Genomic DNA, 18,458 nt, shown 5'->3' with positions numbered 1-18,458 from the left:
ACCCCACCGGTGAAAGAAGAGCTCCCCCCCGCAACAGCGGGGGCCGCGGAATGGAGACCCGGCTTCTCCCGGTGGCTTTAGGCAATCACTTAACCCCTGTGCCCGCCGGGGGTGGGAGGCCAGCCGCGCACTGCCTGCCTTTAATCAGCAGGAAACACCACCTTTCTCTCCTAAACTGTTTGCTTGGCCAGTAAATTAAACATGCCCTTAAAGCCTTGGTTTTCCTCCAGTAGGTGAGGAGTTTTGGGAAGTAGAATTCAAACAGGAAAAAAAAAAAAGCCCCCAAAGAGCCCTGAGATGAATATGCACAGGATGGGGACCCCTCCCCGCTTTCTGCCCTAGCAGATCCTAATTGTCCTGGACGGCAAAGGCATCGCACCCCGAAGCGCATGGGGAGGGGGCTCCCAACCTGATTCTGTGTGTGAGCCTCGTGCATTTACCAGTTCCAGATAATGAGGCGGCATGTTAATTACCCCCCCTTCCAATTTACCTTTATGCTGTGCACGGTCGCCGGGAAGGTTTATGGGGGTGTTCTTTCAAACCTAACGACTTGGATCTTTCTGGCCAAGAGAACCATAGCTGCCCTTCTGTTGTCGCATTTTTGAAAGGAGCCTACGAGTCAATTAGAAGGGAACCGTTGGCCACGTAAAACATAATAATTACTTCTCTGAATGCTGCTAAATTAAATAAGTGTTATCCCCATGATTTTTTTTTTTTCAAGACTTTGGTTTCTTTTGAAAGAAAACATTTTGTTACTTCTGAGCAGATCTGTTTGCACTGGCGTGAGGACTCTGAAGTCATTTCTCCTGTGCTCGAGCGTCCCCAGGCCCCACGCCGGGGCAGAGGGGGGCAGGGAGGGGCCCGGGGGCAGGGTCCCTGTCCCCGGTTTCAGGCCAGTGCATAAGGGACTTGGGCAGAAAGGTCCAGGTCGGAGGTCGGTGGGCGCCCTTCGCTGACCTCCCCGTTTCCGCGCCGCACGATCCACGGTCGTGTAACGTACAAGTTCAGCTTTCGAACGGGGCAGCTCATCTGGCACCTTCACGCAGGTGTGCAACCAACACCTCCCTCTCCGTCCGGAACATTTCCTTCCCTAGAGGAGACCCATGCCCGATACTCAGTCACTCCCGGGGCCCCTGCCTCCCAGGCCCCAGCAGCCACGGCATGAGTTCCGTCTCTTGGCCTTGCTTTTCTGGACACTTCCCGTGTCCCGAGCGTGCCGCGTGGGCCTCCGTGCCGGCGCCCTTCTCCGAGCGTCCAGGTGCTTCCGCGCCACAGCGAGGTGAGGGGGTGTCCACGCTGAGTAACAGTCCGCTGTGTGGACGGACAAGGGGTCGTCGTGCCCTTGGGGACTCCCAGCTGTCTGGGTGCCCGCTTCCCGTTCCTCTGGGCAGAGCTGCTTTCCTGGCTGACCAGCTACTCCTTGCCCCCCCATTCCTCCCTCGGCCCACATCTCTCGGCCTCCCCTGTGCCTCAGGCCTGGCGCACGTCCAGGTAGCCGTATCTTGGCACCAACTGTCTCCTAGGATGGACCCCAAAGAGAGGCCCGCACCAGACCTCAGACCCAGTGACCTGCATCCCAGCGAACCCCACATTTGTGACCTCAGCAAACCTCTGTCTTAACTGGCCCTTAGGTCATCAGGAGCTCAGGAACCTGTCCCCCTGGCCCCCACCAAGACGCCCAGGGCTGCCCAGGTGTTGGAGCAGATTTCATACTAATCCAAATTCTGAGTCCTCCCAAGAATCTGAGACATGTCCCCCCTAATTTCCAACGCCAGACAAACCGGAATGGTTCTGGAGAGACTATTCCACTACCGGCCCTGGGTAGGGTGCCCTCTCCGACGGCTCTCCCCACTGTTCCCAAACTCATGGAGCGTGGGCATCTCCTCTCCTTGCTTTCCTAAAGCAGAAGGGGCCAACAGGTCCTTGGGGGGCCACGTGGGGCCTCGCGGAGCCACACAACCCTGTGGAGGTTCTGAACCCCGCTTCCCCACGTCCCCGGAATATGGAGCAAAGGGCATGTCTCCCGGGCAGGGGGTAGCGGTCGGCGCCCTCGGTCCCCGTTCTGCCCCATGTCCCAGGTGGTCCCCGCGTGTCATGCACAGGGGAGGACGAGCCACAGAAGTTGACGCTGCCTTGTCTCCTTCAGGTGACGGCGACACTGTAAATAACATGCATGAGCCCGACCCGGACCTGCTGGCTGGCGAGAGCGCGGAGTACGAGACAGAGGACAGCGTCGTGTCCCCCATCCCCATGGGGCCGCCGTCCCCCTTCCCCACCAGCGAGGACTTCACCCCCAAGGAGGGCTCGCCGTACGAAGCCCCCGTCTACATTCCTGAGGACATTCCCATCCCGCCAGACTTTGAGCTCCGAGAGTCCTCCATCCCAGGGGCAGGCCTGGGGATCTGGGCCAAGAAGAGGATGGAAATCGGGGCGAGGTTTGGCCCTTACATGGGGGCACCCCGGGCCACGTGGAAGGAGGCAGACTTTGGATGGGAGGTGAGCATTCCCGTGTGAGCGTGATTGATCACGGCCATTTATCTTGTGTTCAATCTATTTATAAAGCCGGGCTGAGCAGCGCTGCCCGAGGCGGGAGGCTCAGTCGGAGAGAGCGCTCGAATGTCACATTTCCCAGGCTTATTTGGTCCTGCAGCTTGCATGACGCGACTCAGCAAACATCAGCGGTCCTCGTGGGCGCCTGTCAGCCCCCATAGGCTAGGCCTGCTCTCTTCCCGGAAATGTGTCTTTAATGAGCTCATGTCTTAAAACACCCGTGCTCCCCGTCTGGGTCTTAGGTGCTAAGGCTGCAGTCTCTGCAGAACCGTGCAGATTAATGGAATGTCCCGGAACAGGAGTCTCTACCCTGGGGAACACTCCTGCAGATGGGGGCCTACCTCCTGTAATGGGGGTGGGGCATCTCGTAAAACATGCCTGGTGACCTTGCTGCCCCCAGACGCCCCCTGCACGTGCATGCCAGAGCCCCCCGCCCACCGTGCCCTGGCCGGCCGGCTCTCTAAGAGGAGCCCCCACTTCTCATCCTGCCAGGGAGAGGCATCCTGCGGCTTAGATTTCCCTAACAACCTGGGCCTGGCTGACGGTTCTGGAGCCCCTCTCTGCGGTCGGGGGGGGGCCGCTAGCTGAGGGGTGCCACTGTCCCCGAGCACCCATCAAGGGTTTGGGGGTCTCGAGAGGTGGTCTTCGTGGGGACCACAAGCCCCATGGAAGTGTTCTCGCCGCTGCCCTGGCTGTTCTTCCAGCCTCATACAGCCAATGCTTGGTGGTATTTTTGGCAGAGACCCTGCCTGGGCAGAAAATGCAGATGCAAACCCAGATTCCTTCTGGGTGTTTCACAACTTCCAAAAGTGCTTGCTGGAGGTCAGCTCTAGGAAGGGGCGAAGTGTCCAAGGAGGGAAGAGGGCCCTGTGTGGCGAGGGGATGTGGCCCATGGTGGCATGTGGGGTGTGGACGCTGGGGACATGGGGCACCAGCTGAAAGCCCAGGGCTTTGAGGGTTTAGGCGAGAGGTGGGCTGACCAGATGGATGAAGGGACGGGAAGGCCAGAACCCCTGTGGGGGGAGCCAGTGTGTCCCCTGCTGTCTGGAGGTGGCCGACGGGCGTGTGCCGCTCAAGGTCGGGGTCACCCTCAGAGCAGAGCAGCCAGGGGCCTGGGAGCAGGGTGCGGTGGGTAGCAAAGGAGTTTGAATCCCCGTGTTTCTGTGGGCACGTGGCTCTTTCGTGGCTCATGGGGTCGCCCCTCAGGGGACCAAGGAGAGCCTTTTGCAGACTCGGCCTGTCCTGTCCCCCCACCCGGCTGTTCGAGAGAGGGGTTTAAGGGTGTTTGTCGACACGCTCGGAGAGATGTGCACTGTGTAATTAGCAGGCCGCCTGCAGAGGGCAGAGGGTACGCGAACCCCACAGGTAACGCTTTGGATGACCTTGAGGCAACTTTGTGCTTGTCTGACCCGATAAAAGTTTGTTTGCTCTTTTTCTCAAGAAATGGTCCGTATCGCTTCGGCTCGCTCGGTGCCAGGGCTGGTTCCGGCTGTCACTAGGATCTGCCCGGTGCCTGTTGACTTTGCACATTGTTTATTCTCTGCACACGTGAGGGGACGTTCTCCTCCACGGCGCGCCTCCCATGTGTGCAGCGGCCTTTGTTCCGTGGTCGTGACCTCACAGCTGCCTTTCATGCCAGCACTTAGGAATATTTGCTCACAACCCAACGTCCTCAGTGTTCCAGACGCACCCCGACATTATCTCGGCTGACTCCTTTCCTCGTGAGCTCGGGCACCGGGGACCTGCCTCTGTGACCCGCCTTTGGGCTTTGTGGCCTTCCGTCACACGGGGTCTGAGCCGCTGTGGTGCTGTCCTTGCGACCGAGGACCGATGCCGAATTGGGCTGGAAGCCTCCGCCTCCCCCGAATGCAGGAGAGAAGGGAGGAGGCGGGCACCCTGAAAACTCAGGGCAGACTCACTTTTGCCTAAAATAAATAAGGTCTAGGCATTTTTTTTCTGGCTCCCCGGACCTCAGTTTCGGCCTTTGGGGCAGGAAAACCAACCATCATCCCTTATAAGTGAGCGCCGTGCTGGATTTCCCATGTGTCCCCGCAGACAGATGATTGCGGGTTCCCATTGTTTTGTGCCTTCCTCTGGCAGGACCGGCGGCTCGGCTGCCCCTTCACAGTTAGGCCCTGTCCTTGCCTTTGCAAACAGGGCCCAAGCCTGGGGGGGATCCCGGGTCTTTCTGTGATTCTGGACAGGAGAGGGGCCTCTGGGGAGCCCCCGAGTCATGAATGCTAATAAAGCACTTGAACCACGGCAGACCCCAGGGCCGCGGTCCTGCGAAGATGCCCTCTGTGGGTTGGCAGTGCACTCGTGAGACACTGGGATGCAGAGATCGTCAGCGCTGGAGGGTCGCGTCTGCAGGGGACGCCGGCCAGACCCGGGATGGTCAGAGGCAGGGCCCAGGGACAGCGCAGGGGTGCATATCATCTTGGGACGCGCCGAGTTTCGGATGTGTAATTGCTCGCGCTCACACTGGCAATTAAGTATTATAAATCAGGGCAATTTGATTTCACTGCAATTGACCCACTATTCCTTTCCTGAGGAAGAAGCAGTGATGACATGTTAGCAAAGATGACAAAGGAGATCCACGGAGGATCCAGGACGGTCTGCACCCCGAGGGCGGACAGCAGCAGGTCTGTGGCCAGTCGTGCTCGGGAGCCTGGCTTCTCCTGGAGGGCTGAGTCTGGGGGCCAGACACTGGTTTAAAATCAAGGTCAAATAGGTTATTCTTACTGTCATTTGGGGACACCATGGAAACCATTCTCTTTCTACCCTGAGAGCATAATTCTTGTTCTGGACCATTCCAGAAAACGGTCCTGTTTTTTTTTCTCTTTTTGTAGTGTAGTTTGCTCATTATGCATCCTTCCCACCGTCCCCACGCGGCTCCTCCCTCCCACATGTGCGTTGACAGTCGGTGACTCTGAACCTCCTTCTCCTCGCTGCTTTGGGGAACACCAGGAAGAGACTCCCACGTCAGGCGGGTCCCCGGCACCCCGGACCTGGCCAGCCTGGTGGCAAGACGGGAGGGTGGGCTGCGTGGACACGGCCCCCCAGGATCCATCTCAGAGGGTGGCGGTCTGTCCCCCTGTCTGGGAAGATACCCAAACTCCCGGCCCCCCCTGCCCAGACGCAGCCCGCCGTCTGACGCAGTCACCACTCACTCCGCCCAGAATAAATCACCCCGTGATTGCATTTGATTGCCCTGGGGTCTGAAAAAACAATGATTTTGATCATTTGTTGAGTAAATCATGACATTTATCATCGTGCTACTTGTTTTGCTAATTAAGAGCTGGCTGTGAGGGACAGCCCAGAGGGAGTGGGCTCCTTGGAAGTGCCACCTGCCCCGGATTCCGGGCCTGCAGCGGGTGGGCAGCATCGTGCGGGGCCCCGGAGGGAGGCGGCAGGAGCAGGTTTCACCCTGACAGTGCCCACGCTCGGTTTGATTCCTCCTCGAGGGCGCGTCTCCCCCAGAGAGCCCGCTGAGGGCAGCTTCTCCGGCACCCAGCGCCTCGCCCGGCCTGTAACGGGCGCTCCAACATCAGCTGTTGAATGAATGTGTCTGCCTCTGTTTGAGAAGCTGGTGGAAAATGTTAACGTGAACTGAGGGGGTTTCATTTATCTGCAGAATTCACTCAAGTGGATTACCTCATCCCTTGGCTTTAGTTTCTGAATAGTAATATGCGTGATCATTTGTTCAATCAACAAACAAGCTGTGTCTGGGTCGGGTCACAGGGGAGAGCAGCTCCAAGGCCTCAGGCTGCCGGGACTGCCACTGTCCCATCTCACGACCCCCAAGCCCCCGGGGCCCTGCTGCAAGGCTTTGCTGAGGGCCAGGACCCCCCGCCCCCTGCGGACCACACGCTCCCAGGACACCCAGAGTCACCAGGCTAGGCGAAGGCTCCCACCCAGCCCCGCGCTCTCGGATGCTGAGAAATTTCTGTAAATTTAAGAGTATGTTACGATCCAGAACACACACCCCTGGAGAAAGGCCTGGGGTTCAGAGGAAGCTACATCTCTACGTGTCCAGGCTTGCCCACCTACATGTATTTTAGAAAAGCAATGCTTTCTTTTCCGAGGTAGCCACTGAGCATCCTTAGCATGAGAAGAAGTTTGGAGGTCTAATTTTGGTCCAGAGTATGGGCTGGCCATGAAGCCCAATGGGTCCCGGGCTGTCCACTGTGGTGGACTCCATCGCCAGGACGGAGTCTCCCAGAGGGCTTTCTGAGGCGCTGGGACACACACACAAGAGCCGAGAACTAGCTTCTCCAACTACCGGGAAGCCTTCCCCGGCCCACAGGCTGGGGGCCACGCGTCCTGGGGTGGGTGGCCTTGCACCCTGGCTTCTCACTGGCCAGGCCGTGCGTGGCCGGGGAGTCACACAGACACCTCAGGGCTGCAACCGTGTGGCCCCCGGCCTGAGGCCTCCATCTCCCCCTCAGATCCAGGGTCTCTGCAGAAATCTCTTTTCCTTCTTCTGCTCTGGCATTCACCCTCGCCTCAAACACTTTCGCCTTGTTCCTCCACATACAGCTGCTAACCAGACCACGTGCTCACACACGCACACGTGCTCCCGCATAGGCACGCATGCACACAGACACACGTGCACACAGACGCGTATACACCTGCATGTGCATGCGCAGACGTGCACACGCGTGCATGTGCACGCACACACATGCACGTATGCACACGCGTGCACACACGTGTGCATATGCACACACGCACACCCACAGACGCGTGCACACGCACCTTTGGATTTTGCTGAAAGTCCTAGACTGGGTTCCCGGCCTCCGAGGGCAGGAGGCACCCTGTCCACCCTGCCTGGAGTTGGCAGCTCTGACAGGCAGAGGGTCTCCAAAAACTGCCACCCTGTTGCCCAGGGTGCTCAGTCCACGGGGGGTCCAGAGAGGCATGGGAGGGGCCGCTGGGGATGGGTCGCCAGGAGCATGTGGGTACTGAGCAGACGCTGCTTGCTGCTGTTCCCGAGGCCAGCTCTCCCCGGGGGCCACCCCCCGCCCACCGGGGGAGGCGTCCGCGCTCCCTGCGGCCCACGCGTGCCCACGCACACCTCCGTGCGGGGGCCACGCCTGAGCCTCCTCCGTGCGGCTCTCACGCTGGAGCAGACGCCAATGCGTGCCCCGCTGGGCTCTTAAGACGATCTCACTGTGTGTTACTCTCGGCATTCCGGCCATGGCCGTGGGGTAAGAGGTGTGGCCGCGTGGGCGCCGGGGAGGGGGGCAGCGGCCCACACTGTTCAGGCCCCGCTCCGTGGCCCCCCGCCTCTCTGAGCGCCTCACGGGTTAAGTGTTCGAATGCAGTATTCTCGGCCCAAGTCTCGGCCGTCCTTTCTCTGTGCGCACTGGGCACCATCGGGCACAGCATCCCACCCCCCGGCCCCAGGAGTCTCAGAACCTCCCTGCTTTGCTGTCCCCTGCCTGGCACTGACTCACCCCTGATGCTTTCCACTCTCTGTCTGGGCGGCCTGGGGTTTTATTTTAGGCTGATATACATGGCCGGTATTTCTCCCCCAGTGACTTTCTGAATGTGTTAGGAGGCACACCGTACATTCTGGAAGTCATAAGCATGTGGCTCAGTGGATGCTCACACTGCTCGGAAACACCTGGACAGTCATGCTTTTGGGGCCTGTCCCTGGGCCGGCCGATGGCATCTGGATCCGGAAGGCCGTGTCCCGTGGGAACAGGGCATGGCCTCAGTGTGCACGCCCAGAACCCCACTCGTGGACTCCTCGCTCTCCAGGAGCCACTCGGCACATAACCCATGCCATCACCCCCGAGCACCGTGACATCGGGTCCAGACGTTTCCAGCCCAAGAATGCCATGGGATTCTGCACTATCTTAGGCCCGGCTCTGAGGCGCGGGTATATAAGGAATTTCAGAAAAAAGGGGAGAGAATGACTAAGAATACCTCCCTGATAGTGTTCTCTTTTATTTCCTTAAGGGGTAATAACTCAGCCACAATCCAGCAGAGGGTACTTTCTTTAAATAGAGCATTCTGATTCACAAGCGAAAAAGGAAATAAATATTTTCTTTTCATATTCGAGAGACGTCCCCGAATACCAACTTCTTAAATGGTATTTTGCCCTGTGCATCTCTCTCTCTCACACACACACACCAGCGACAACCAAGCCCACCCCTGCTCTGGAAAGGCTTGCTTGGGAAGCAGCACCGTGGAAAATCCTGACGGGTTGTCAGAAGGAAGAGGGCGGGAGACAGGGTAGAGGGGAGGCTGGCTTCCCCTCTGCTCTGCTCGGCAGCCCGTTCCCATGGGGCCCTGGCTCAGCCCTTCCTGCCGTCTCCGAAGGCCACGACCGGAGAGCCGAGTGCTCTGTCACCTCCCTCCCGTCTCTCTCTCCTCCAGGAAAATAGGGGATGGTACACGGAGGGAAGGTGACAAAGGCCCTCTGTGCTGGGCAGGACTGGCGAGGCCGGGGCGGGCTGACCTGGCCGCTGCTGTGTGGCTGGGCGTCCAGACCAGGGGGAGGGCGCATGGTCACTGGGTACCCACTGTGTGCCGCACGCTGTCCACACAATGCTCTTTCTACGCCCGGCCCTCCTTCTGCCGTCTGTAAAGGGATCCCACCTCCCAGCCCCGTGGGCGGCAGGGGGCCTGGCACGGTGTTATAACCAGCACCCCTCAGGGGGCCCTGCTGCTTATGTGGAATTCTCCAGACCCCAGACAGAGCCTTGGGGTCAGGATTCGGCCGTTGCCCCTGAGCGCCCGGGGCCCGGCTGGGGCTGAGATGCGTCCAGGCGGGAGCCTCGCGGCAGGACCCGCCCAGCCGGTCGGCCTCTGAGGCACGGTCTGGATCACCCTTTGCACACAAGGTTTTGTTTTAGCCCTGAACGAGGCCAGGGAGGGGCACACGCCCCACCCTGCTCACCTCGGGCTTGGGTCCAAGCTGTTGTGCTGAGCATCCTCCAGGGCACTTTCAAAATGCAGATTCGGCAGTCCCTGGGAATATGCACCCTAACTAGCCATGGGAGCCGGGGCACTTGGAGGAGTCCCTTCTGGACCCAAGTCCTGGGGAAGGAGGGGCTTACTTTGAATTTGCTGCCCCTGCCTCCAGGTGCCTCCCTCCCCTGACCCCTGGGACTCTAGAGAAACATTTTCCTGCAGGTGTGAGGACAGGTAGCAACAGAGCCTTTCTTGACCACAGAGCTTGTCAAGGCCCTGTACAAAGAGTGGGGGTGGAGTAACCAAGGGGGCTGTCCCCATGAGCAGGGGACAGAGGGGAGCCTGGCCGCCCCAGCGTCACCAGCTTGAGCTCAGGGTGGCAGGTGAGGCCCTCACCTGCCGTATAGGAGGAGGCTCTCACCCCCGTATAGTGGGCCCCTCCCGTGGCTGTGGCTGGGACAGCCACTGCTTCATGCCTGGAAAGCCCTGGGGGCACCACCGTTCTTGCTTTCACGGTACAGGTGGGAGCCCGAAGCCCTGGGTGGCGGGGGGAGGTCACGCAGGGTCTCACAGTAGGTTGGCATAGGGGTCTGTGATCAGATTCGGTGCCCTGCTGAGTGCCCCCGTGGTTCATGTAGCCTGCTTATGCCAGGGCAGGGACTCAGCCGACCCCTTCCCCCATGCTCCCAGCTCACGTGGACACCCCATGCCCCTGCCATGCCCGGTGGGTGATGGCCCAGCCACGGCTCCCCCATCCAAGGGGGTTCAAGCTCCTTTGTCTGCTCCCCTACGGCAGAACTCAGACTCCGCAGGTGGTGCTGGTGGCCCCCTCTGGGCTGACCCCGCCTGCCCGAGGCAGTGGTGGGGACCCACCTGCCAGGACGAACCATCTGCACCATCGTCATTTTATACAGAAATCTTTCTATTTTGGAGACTCCCCAGCAGCAGACCTCCCAGGGAGTGGAGTGGGCAGCGCTGGCCAGGGGGTCCCTGGGAAACCCCAGCATGGCCTTGGCCGTCCTAGGTCCGGCTGCTCCGCGGGCCTCCCTCTTGCTGGGTGGGATGAGAGTCCCAGGCGTTGCAGGCCATAAAAGGTCTCCCTGGGTCATGGGACAAGGGCGTGAACCTCCCAGCCAGGCCTGGCCTGCTTATCAGAGCTTCTCTCCAGTTGAGAATTTCTGTGACCGGTCACCCCTGGGTTAGGAATGTGTTCTCAGCATGTCACGGGCCACCTTGGCCTCAGCCAAAACCGAGGGTGACACAGCGGGTCACACCGCCGAGGGACCCCTGCAGGTGCCCGCCCTGCTCGGCTCAGGGCTGGCGCAGGGCGCCGTGCGTTCCGTCCATCCTGCTGGGTGCCGGGCGCTACGACGCGGCTGGTTTTGCCCCGATCAAGGGTCCGATCAGCCCAGGGCGGCCTCTCTGTGGGGGAGCGGTTAGTGTGGGCGCAGGAGCGGCGGGGGTGGGGGGTTATGGCTACAATCCATGGAGGGTATGCTCCACGCGGCGCCCATCGTGCCTTTCACACCATTTAGAACCCAGTGAATAAAACAGCCTAAAAGGGACTTTTAAAGTCAGTCCTCAGGATTCACGCTGCTGTATCTGGGGGTGTTTCCTCCTCCGAGAAGACAAATGTTGAGAGTAGAGTGTCCAGGTGGCACCCTCCGGGGCCCCGACACCTGTCACACGTGTGGCCATTTCCCAGGGAAGCACTCAGTGGCAGCGCCCGGGGGCCCTCGCGGTCCAGCCTGCGTGTCCTTCTCCGCGGGGGCCACCTGAGTCTGGCTCGCGGACGGCACATCCCCCATCTGGGCTAATGCCCAGTCTAATTGCACACCCCATTGTGTCCTCTCTGCTCGGTCGTGTCCCAGATACCCACATCACTCCTGGCCCATTTAGATCTTTCTAAAGTCCGTCTGGCTTATCAGCACACTCATTTCACGAGGAGCTAAGATTTCTGCCATTTAGGCCCGCGGCATTGTCTGTCCCTGCGGCAGCTGAGATAAACCCTCACCCAGAACAAAGTCGCCGTGACCTTTTACAAGTAGGAGCGGCCTTGTTTCCCTCTAGACTAATTTATCAGCCTGCCTCTCAGCCAGGCCCTCAGCGGAGGCCCCGAGGCTGCTGCCAGGAGGGGACAGGGATTAGGATGCCTGGCGGGTCCTCGTTTTCCATGGGCAACTTGGGGTCCGGGCCAAAGCAGGAAACGGCCGTGGGAAGCGCAGGGACTGGCCCGGGAGACACAGCCAGGTGTTTCCCAAAGAGGGCAGGGCCTGTGGGTGGCCGAGCCCCCTCCCGGGCCGCCTTCTGGGCCAAAGGTGATCCAGACAACAAGTAACAATAAGGATACGAAATGGCCTACAGGTCCCGGCACCCCCAGAATAAGCCACTGAGGTCCAGGAGGATGGCTATGGCTCTGTCCTCCCTCCTGCAGGGGCCAGACCTCACACGAGCCAGCACGGGCAGCGCTTTGGCCTGAGGGCCTTCCCCAGAGCCCATTTCTAGAAGGTTCCTGCTGCTCTGGCGAGTGGTGTTTGGTTCACACTGGGGCATCCCCCCGAGTGAGCTTGTAATAAGCCTCGTGTGTGAAGAATCACCTGAGGCTCCCCACCCAGCTGTGCACTTCTTGCAGCCAGGCGAACGGGCTGAGCCCCGGAGCTCCCCGGGCATGGCATGCCGACCTCCAGGGCTTGCCAACTGGGGGGGAGCCAGAGGACGCACCGCTGTGGGCCTGACCGCTGCCCAGGCTGCCGCCGCCCTGCACAGCCCTGGGGGGCCCCAGGTGACCCTTTCTCAAATCTGAACTTTCCAAGGTGACTCTGACCCCCGGAGGGCTCAGGGTTGCAGCCCCACCTTCTGTCTGCCTCTTCTTCTGTCCCCGGGGAATTGGGAAGTCTCAGGCCTCCACCTCCTGGGCACACACAGCAGGCTGTGATGCCAGACTGCCCGCCGAGCTGACGATGGAGCCTGTGTCTTCACGGACGCTGAGGGCTCGCCTCCGTCCTTCCAGCTGGGAGAGCCCACGGTGGCGACTGCCCAGGCTCCCAGGGGCCCCTCTGTTGCTCAGCTGCACAACCAGACATCCCCGGTGAGGGCTGGCTTCAGGGAAGGTGAGCCTCAGCCAGCTTTTTACAGCACCGAGGTCTGGTCTGCGGTGGGACACCGCCGTGGATGTGGCCCTTTGCCCGTGGCTTCCTTTAGACTCAAGCACAGTAGGAGACCTCAGAGCCGTTGGCGGGACCTGAACTTGGGCTCCTAAACATGCAGTGGGAATTAGAGGTGCTTGCCTTGTCCTTGGCCTGCCTGGTCAGGGGCTCCAGGACGAAAATCCTGCAGGACATGCCGCCGAGCCTTCATTTCCCTGAAAGTCCTCCCGGGAGGGGCTGTCACCATGTTTGGCACTGACCTCCAGCCCCACACCAGGAGACGGCAGGGTTGGGGAGAGAAGGGTGGGGTCGGGACTAAAAGTAGATCCAGGTCACATCCAAGCCTGGGTGAGGACCCCTGGGAAGGCAGATTCCCTCAGTGACTGATATCCCTCTGTGGACGGGGACCTCGAGCTCTGTGCCCTCACGTGGGCTAGAGGGGATGGAGGGGGGTCTGTTCTGCATTTTGGTGAGCACCCCCCAACTCCATTAATATTATCGTAGGAGCTGCCACGCAGAAGAAGACACGTTCCCTTGTCTGTGCATTTGGCATTGTCGTGGGGGGTGACCCTGGAATCCCATCCAGGGACACGGTGGCCGAGAGGGGCATCTCCACCGACCTCGGGCCCAGCCTGTCTCCCGGCCCTCTGGGCATCTCAGCGCCTCCTCCCCTCCCGGGAGTCACGTGGCTCAGGGGACACAGTCCCTGACGAGGTCCGCACTCCACCGCTCACGACCAGGGCATCCACGCCAACAGTGAGGACGCGGGCTGGCTGGCCGTTGGGAGCAGTGGGCTCAAGGCGCCTTGCAGAACCCGAGGGTGGTGGTCTCTGCTCTTAACCCCCACCCCCGCCGCAGGCCCCAGCCCCCGGACGTCAGCCGAGCGTGCGTCCCTCCAACGGACCTCCAGCCAGACCGTGAGCCGAAGCCCACAGCCAGGGCTTGTCTGGAGAGCCCCGAAACCAGGCCGCGTACAGCCTGAGACGTGAAGCCAGAACTCCCGACTCCTTAGGGTCTGTCTGTCTTGGATTGACTCCCTCGTTTACTGGATTGAAAATGCATTAATGATTGGGAGGCCCGAAGCAGCCGGCCCATCAGGCCCAGGTGGTCTTGGTGGCACCAGGCTCCAGCTCCCCAGCCCGAGGCTGCACATTTGTTGTGGTCCCCGGGGCGGGTCCTCTGTGCCAGGACCACGGCACTGGGGCCCACAAGGGCGGGGTCTCCCACCCTCCCTGTCCGGCAAGCGGACCTGCCCGCTGCAGAGGACTGGCCTCCTCCGTGGGCCGTCACAGGCACCCCAGCCCCTCTGGCCTCCTTTCTTGAGCGGTGCCCATTCATCAGCGCAGATGGCACATGTCCAGCCGTGCCCTGTGCCCTCCGGGGCTGAGGTCAGGGAGGAAAGCACTTCCTGGGGCAGCCACCCTGCTCTACCTGCTCGAGGGTGTTCCTCACGTTCCCCGGGGTCCAGGCTGGGCCCCCTCTTCAGGTGTGGCTGTCTGCTTACACCCCCTTCCGAGGGTCCCGGGTTGCACAGCTCAGTGGTCCTCACTGATCTCGGGGTACACTGCCCGGGAGGTGGCTCCCTGGGAGGTGTCATCCTGCCCCCCACCTTACCTCCAGGTGGATCTTCATCCTTTCCATTACAAAAGGGAAAACTGAGTCTCAGGAAGGGTAACCGATGCTGTTAACAGAGCAGGTAAACTGGGGCATCCGGTCCAGCCGAAACCTGGTCCGTTCACTTCGCTTCACCCATTTCCAGTAACGGGGAACCCCTCACTCTGGGACACGCGGGAATGCGGAGAAGTCTGCACGGCAGGGGTCAGGGCCCAGTGCTGCACACCTGTTCTAAGAGCAAGAAGGCCCAGCCCGTCTGCCTCTCGCGTGGGGATCACCTGGCCTGCGTCATGCCCTCTAGTACTCAGCAGGCGAGGGACACGACGACCATTTCAAGACTCTGTTTGTCCCCTATAAGCATCAGACAGTTTGTGGGGTTTTCCGAGATGGTGTGGGAGACAGAGGAAGGTGGCTCAGACCCCAGATGCTGCTGAGACTCAAGCCATCCCCCACTGGCCTCAGTTTCCCCACATGTTAAGCAAGAGAATGGACACCAGTCGTCCCAAAGGCGCCTCCCATCTGCAGCCTGTCACCTGAATGCGCTGATCTTTGCGAGACGGGGGTGACAGAACAGCCGGGGAGAGTTTTCTCTAACAGAATGTGGCCATGAGGGCAGCGCACCCCCGAGCTCAGGGCCGCGGTTCTCTCCGCATGGGCATTTTGTCCCCAATGAGCCCTCTGACCCTGAGGTTCCCGTGGACCTCCTCCCGGGCTCCCTGGAACCGAGCGCCTGGCTCCTTCCTTCGTTTCTCTGGGCCCTTGTGCAGAAGGGGGCTCGCAGCAGGCGTCAGAAGTGACCCCCAGACAGTTCCATGCACCCCCGCCCGGCGCTGGACTAAGTCAACCATGAGACACCTCAGAAGAAAATGACCTTGGTGCCCAAACAGTCTTGGCGAGCCTTCCTTCTACAGCGCTTTCCGAACAGAACACCTGAGGGGAAAGGAGCCGAACGGATGACAGAAAGTTCTGGAACCCGAAGCACCTGACAGCGAGGCGGGTGGCTGCCGCCCCCAGTGAGGGGCCTGCGCTGTCCCCAGCCGCCTCTCCATGGGACCTGCCCCACGTCGTCCCCAGAATGTGGCGGCCAGCTAGAACTCCGTGGCGTGTAGACACATCGCCCCAGGACCTCCGGCTTCATCTGCACTGTGGGGTGCAGGTGTTCCTTCTCTAGGGGCACCTGTCACGTTAGACGCGAGCCGCCCCACCCCGGCGTGATCTCATTTCTACTAATCACATCTGCAATGACCCTATTTCCACATCAGGCCCCGTTCTGAGGTCCCCGGGGTTAGGACTTTGACATGTGAATTTGGGGGGACAGAATTCACCCCATACAGTCCCCTTAGAGATTAAACACCTGGGCCGGGTCACACTCAGGTAGCCCCGGGAACGGGGAGTGGTGCTGGGGGCCCCTGTGCGTGATGCTGGTGCCCGAGACCCCCGGCCTGGGCGTGGAGCATGCCTGACGGGCCATGTCTGACGCAGAGCATGGCGCCTAGAGACCCAGGAGCAATTTGGTGAATCACAGCACAGATCATGACAGTAACATACTTTTTTAGGGTTAGCGTTTTTAGCCAATCCCGACATTTTCCATGTGGGGGTAAAAGCAGGGGAATCATGTGGGAGCTGGAAGACCCGGCCCCTCACCCCGGTCTGTGCTTGTGCCCTGGCCAGCCTGCCACGCTCCCTGCAGGGCTCCGGAAACGTGTTCCTCAAGCAGGAGAGGCTGATCTGGGGGGCAAAGAGATGCAGCGTCAGCACCTGAGAGGGGAGTGCTCGTCGGGACGAGAGCAGCGCGAGACCCCCACCCGCCGGGGAGACAGGCCTCCCAGAACCAGCCGGCGGGGGCACCTGGACCCCCTCGACACCGCCCATCCCGAGGACTCGCCGGGCGAGGTTGGGGGTCAAAGGCGCGGCTGTTTGTGTTTTCAGGTTTCCCGCCAAGGCCACGCAGGCCCCGGGAGGGGGTGCGGACCAGCCTCGGAGAGGCCGTGCGGGCGCGTGTCTGCGCTCTGCCGGACCCCAGGGCTGCTGACCCGGGCACTGGGGGTGCGCGCCCCCGAAGGCCCTCGGGAGTCCCGTTCAAAAAGAAATGGTTAAAAGTGGGCGGGCGGCAGGAGAGCATGGAGACGGACAGAGGCCCAGCGGTTGGCTAATTGGAGAGCGGGACCAGCGCGGGGGGAAGGCCGCGCACCCGGACAATGTCCTCCGGAGCCGGGGGCTGGGAAGGCCCGGAGGGATTGTTATCGAATTAGTTGAAGTCAGAGCCCCCCTGAATGAGGCAAAGCAGGAAAGGGGAAATGAAGGCCCGGGTATAATGCGGCCTAAATGAGGGGCCCCATTCACTGCTCATGAAAAGGCTCCGGCTTCTTTTCTTGGGGAAAGGGGCGGCGAGCTCACTTTTGTTTGGCTGGGGGCGGGGGCTGCTCCTGGAGGATATACTTACCTACAGCCAGTGACAGGCAGAGGGCGGGAAAAGGGGGCATTGAGAGTAATCCCAGCGCCCGGGAGGAATGACAGCGGACACAATCACACACACACATCAAGGGCACTCCAAAGAGCTCCTTCTCCTCTCGCTGCACATGTCCCGGGAGGCCGTGGGCCGGGTCGCGCATGTCAGCCGAGCTCACCCGCCAAGGACGCCTAACCCCCAGCCCGCCATCCTCTCCAAGGATGGAGATTTAATACGCGCTCACGTGGCGGGTTTGCGTCTCACGAGTTGAGTCAGGGAACGAACGATGCTTCGGATAGTTGCCCCCAAACCCACGGACAGAGTGGGGGCGGGGGGGCACGGGCTACACGAACACTAAAGACCTGAAAAAGTGCTATGCTCAGTAAATATTTGTTGAATTCACACATTAATTAATTTTCCAGATGAGATTTTCCTAATCCGTTTTTTAAAGAAAATAAGGATTAAGCGCGAGTCTGGCCGTGAGGCCGGCCTGGTGGAGGTGAGAGGCAGCGCGGTTGCTCGGGCGTGCTGGCTGGGCGTGCGGCGGGCGGGACGGCCTTTCCTGCATCCTCGGGGAAGCTGATTTGCTGTTGGAAGCCCACCCACAGCGGGGGGCCGGCACCTCTTGGCCCACTTGTGGCCCTGACCGTGTGCAGCACATGCCAGTCTTAACCGCCGGCACGTCCGCTTCCCCCGAGCCACCATCTCGTGGGGATCTGGGCATCACAGGGATCCAGAGGGCCCCAGCTCTAGAAGTTGGCACAGAGCGGCCGCAAGGCACACCCCCGAACCCCAGCGGGACCCACTCGCCCCAGCCAGCGGTTTCCTCCGTGTTCATCGGAGCTGTGGACCCGTTGACCTCCCCATCTCGCTCCCCTTTGCCAGGGGCCCCAAGGAGCGCCCTTATCCGGGGTCACAGAGCTGGTTTGGGGTGGCCTTCTAGGGCCCGCTGCACGCGGTGTCAGGAGGTGCAAATGTCAAACCTCCCAGTGAGTGAATGTCCGGAACGGGCTTTGTTGGCACTGCGGCTCTGCTTCTGGGGTCGCTGGGGAGCCTGGCTCTGCCGTGCTTGCTGGGGGCTGCATGCCCCTCTTTCCCATGGGGGCCAGGGCCCAGGCAGGAGCAAAGCCCACATAGTGGCAGGTCCTGGGCCCTGGCGAGATGCGCTGGGGCTGAGGGCCACCGTCCCTATTCAGAAACCTTCGTGAACTCCTCACCTCCGTAAGGTGGCGGAGCTCCCAGGATTTTCGATGGTACCTGATTTTCCTGGATAGATTTACTCAGGTGTTGGAAGAAGAGAACAGCCGTGTGTGCCCCAGGCTGGGTGGGCATGGGTCTGAGTTCTTGGGGATGAGCAAATAACACATTTATTTGCAACAAGGAGTCCCTTCCGAGCCTCCGGGTGTCCCCAGGGATGACATGGCAGACGGCGGGCTTTGGGAGCCCTCGGGGCGGAGACCCGGATGTTTTATGAAATGGCAGGTGTACGTTTTACTCTTTCTGCAGAGCATAAATGTTTCCTGAGCAGCAGTGAAGAAATTGCTCGCAGGGAAGTGAAGTGATGGGTGTCAGGGCCGAAGTCCTGGTGCCCAGTCAGAGGGGCATGCCTTTGCAAAGGTTTCCAGTGACCGCCGCTTATGAGGGAGTCCGAGACACGCGCCGGTCTCACACACACACCCTGGTCACGGGGGAGGAGGGAGAAGGCAACAGCCCACACGGGACACGCAGAGGAGGTCCGTGCATCCCGTGATCCCCACTGTGGGGGGCTCCCAGGCAGG

The 18,458-nt window shown here is 60.6% G+C and overlaps 1 protein-coding gene across 1 annotated transcript in view; it reads left to right on the top strand.

The window, feature by feature from the left end:
• PRDM16 (PR/SET domain 16) overlaps positions 1–18,458 on the top strand; it is a 302,758-nt gene that overhangs the window by 95,460 nt on the left and 188,840 nt on the right. Inside the window, exon 2 of the mRNA XM_035019032.1 lies at positions 2,145–2,496. Within this exon, the coding sequence (XP_034874923.1) occupies positions 2,145–2,496 (352 nt within the window). The remainder of the gene's footprint in view (positions 1–2,144; positions 2,497–18,458) is intronic.

The sequence above is a fragment of the Mirounga leonina genome, unplaced genomic scaffold, assembly GCF_011800145.1.
Source record: "Mirounga leonina isolate KUSES-001 unplaced genomic scaffold, KU_Mleo_1.0 Mir_173, whole genome shotgun sequence".
In the NCBI taxonomy this organism is placed as follows: Eukaryota; Metazoa; Chordata; class Mammalia; order Carnivora; family Phocidae; genus Mirounga; species Mirounga leonina.
Note: the sequence above shows the minus strand (reverse complement) of the source record. Positions and strands in the feature narration are given on the sequence as shown.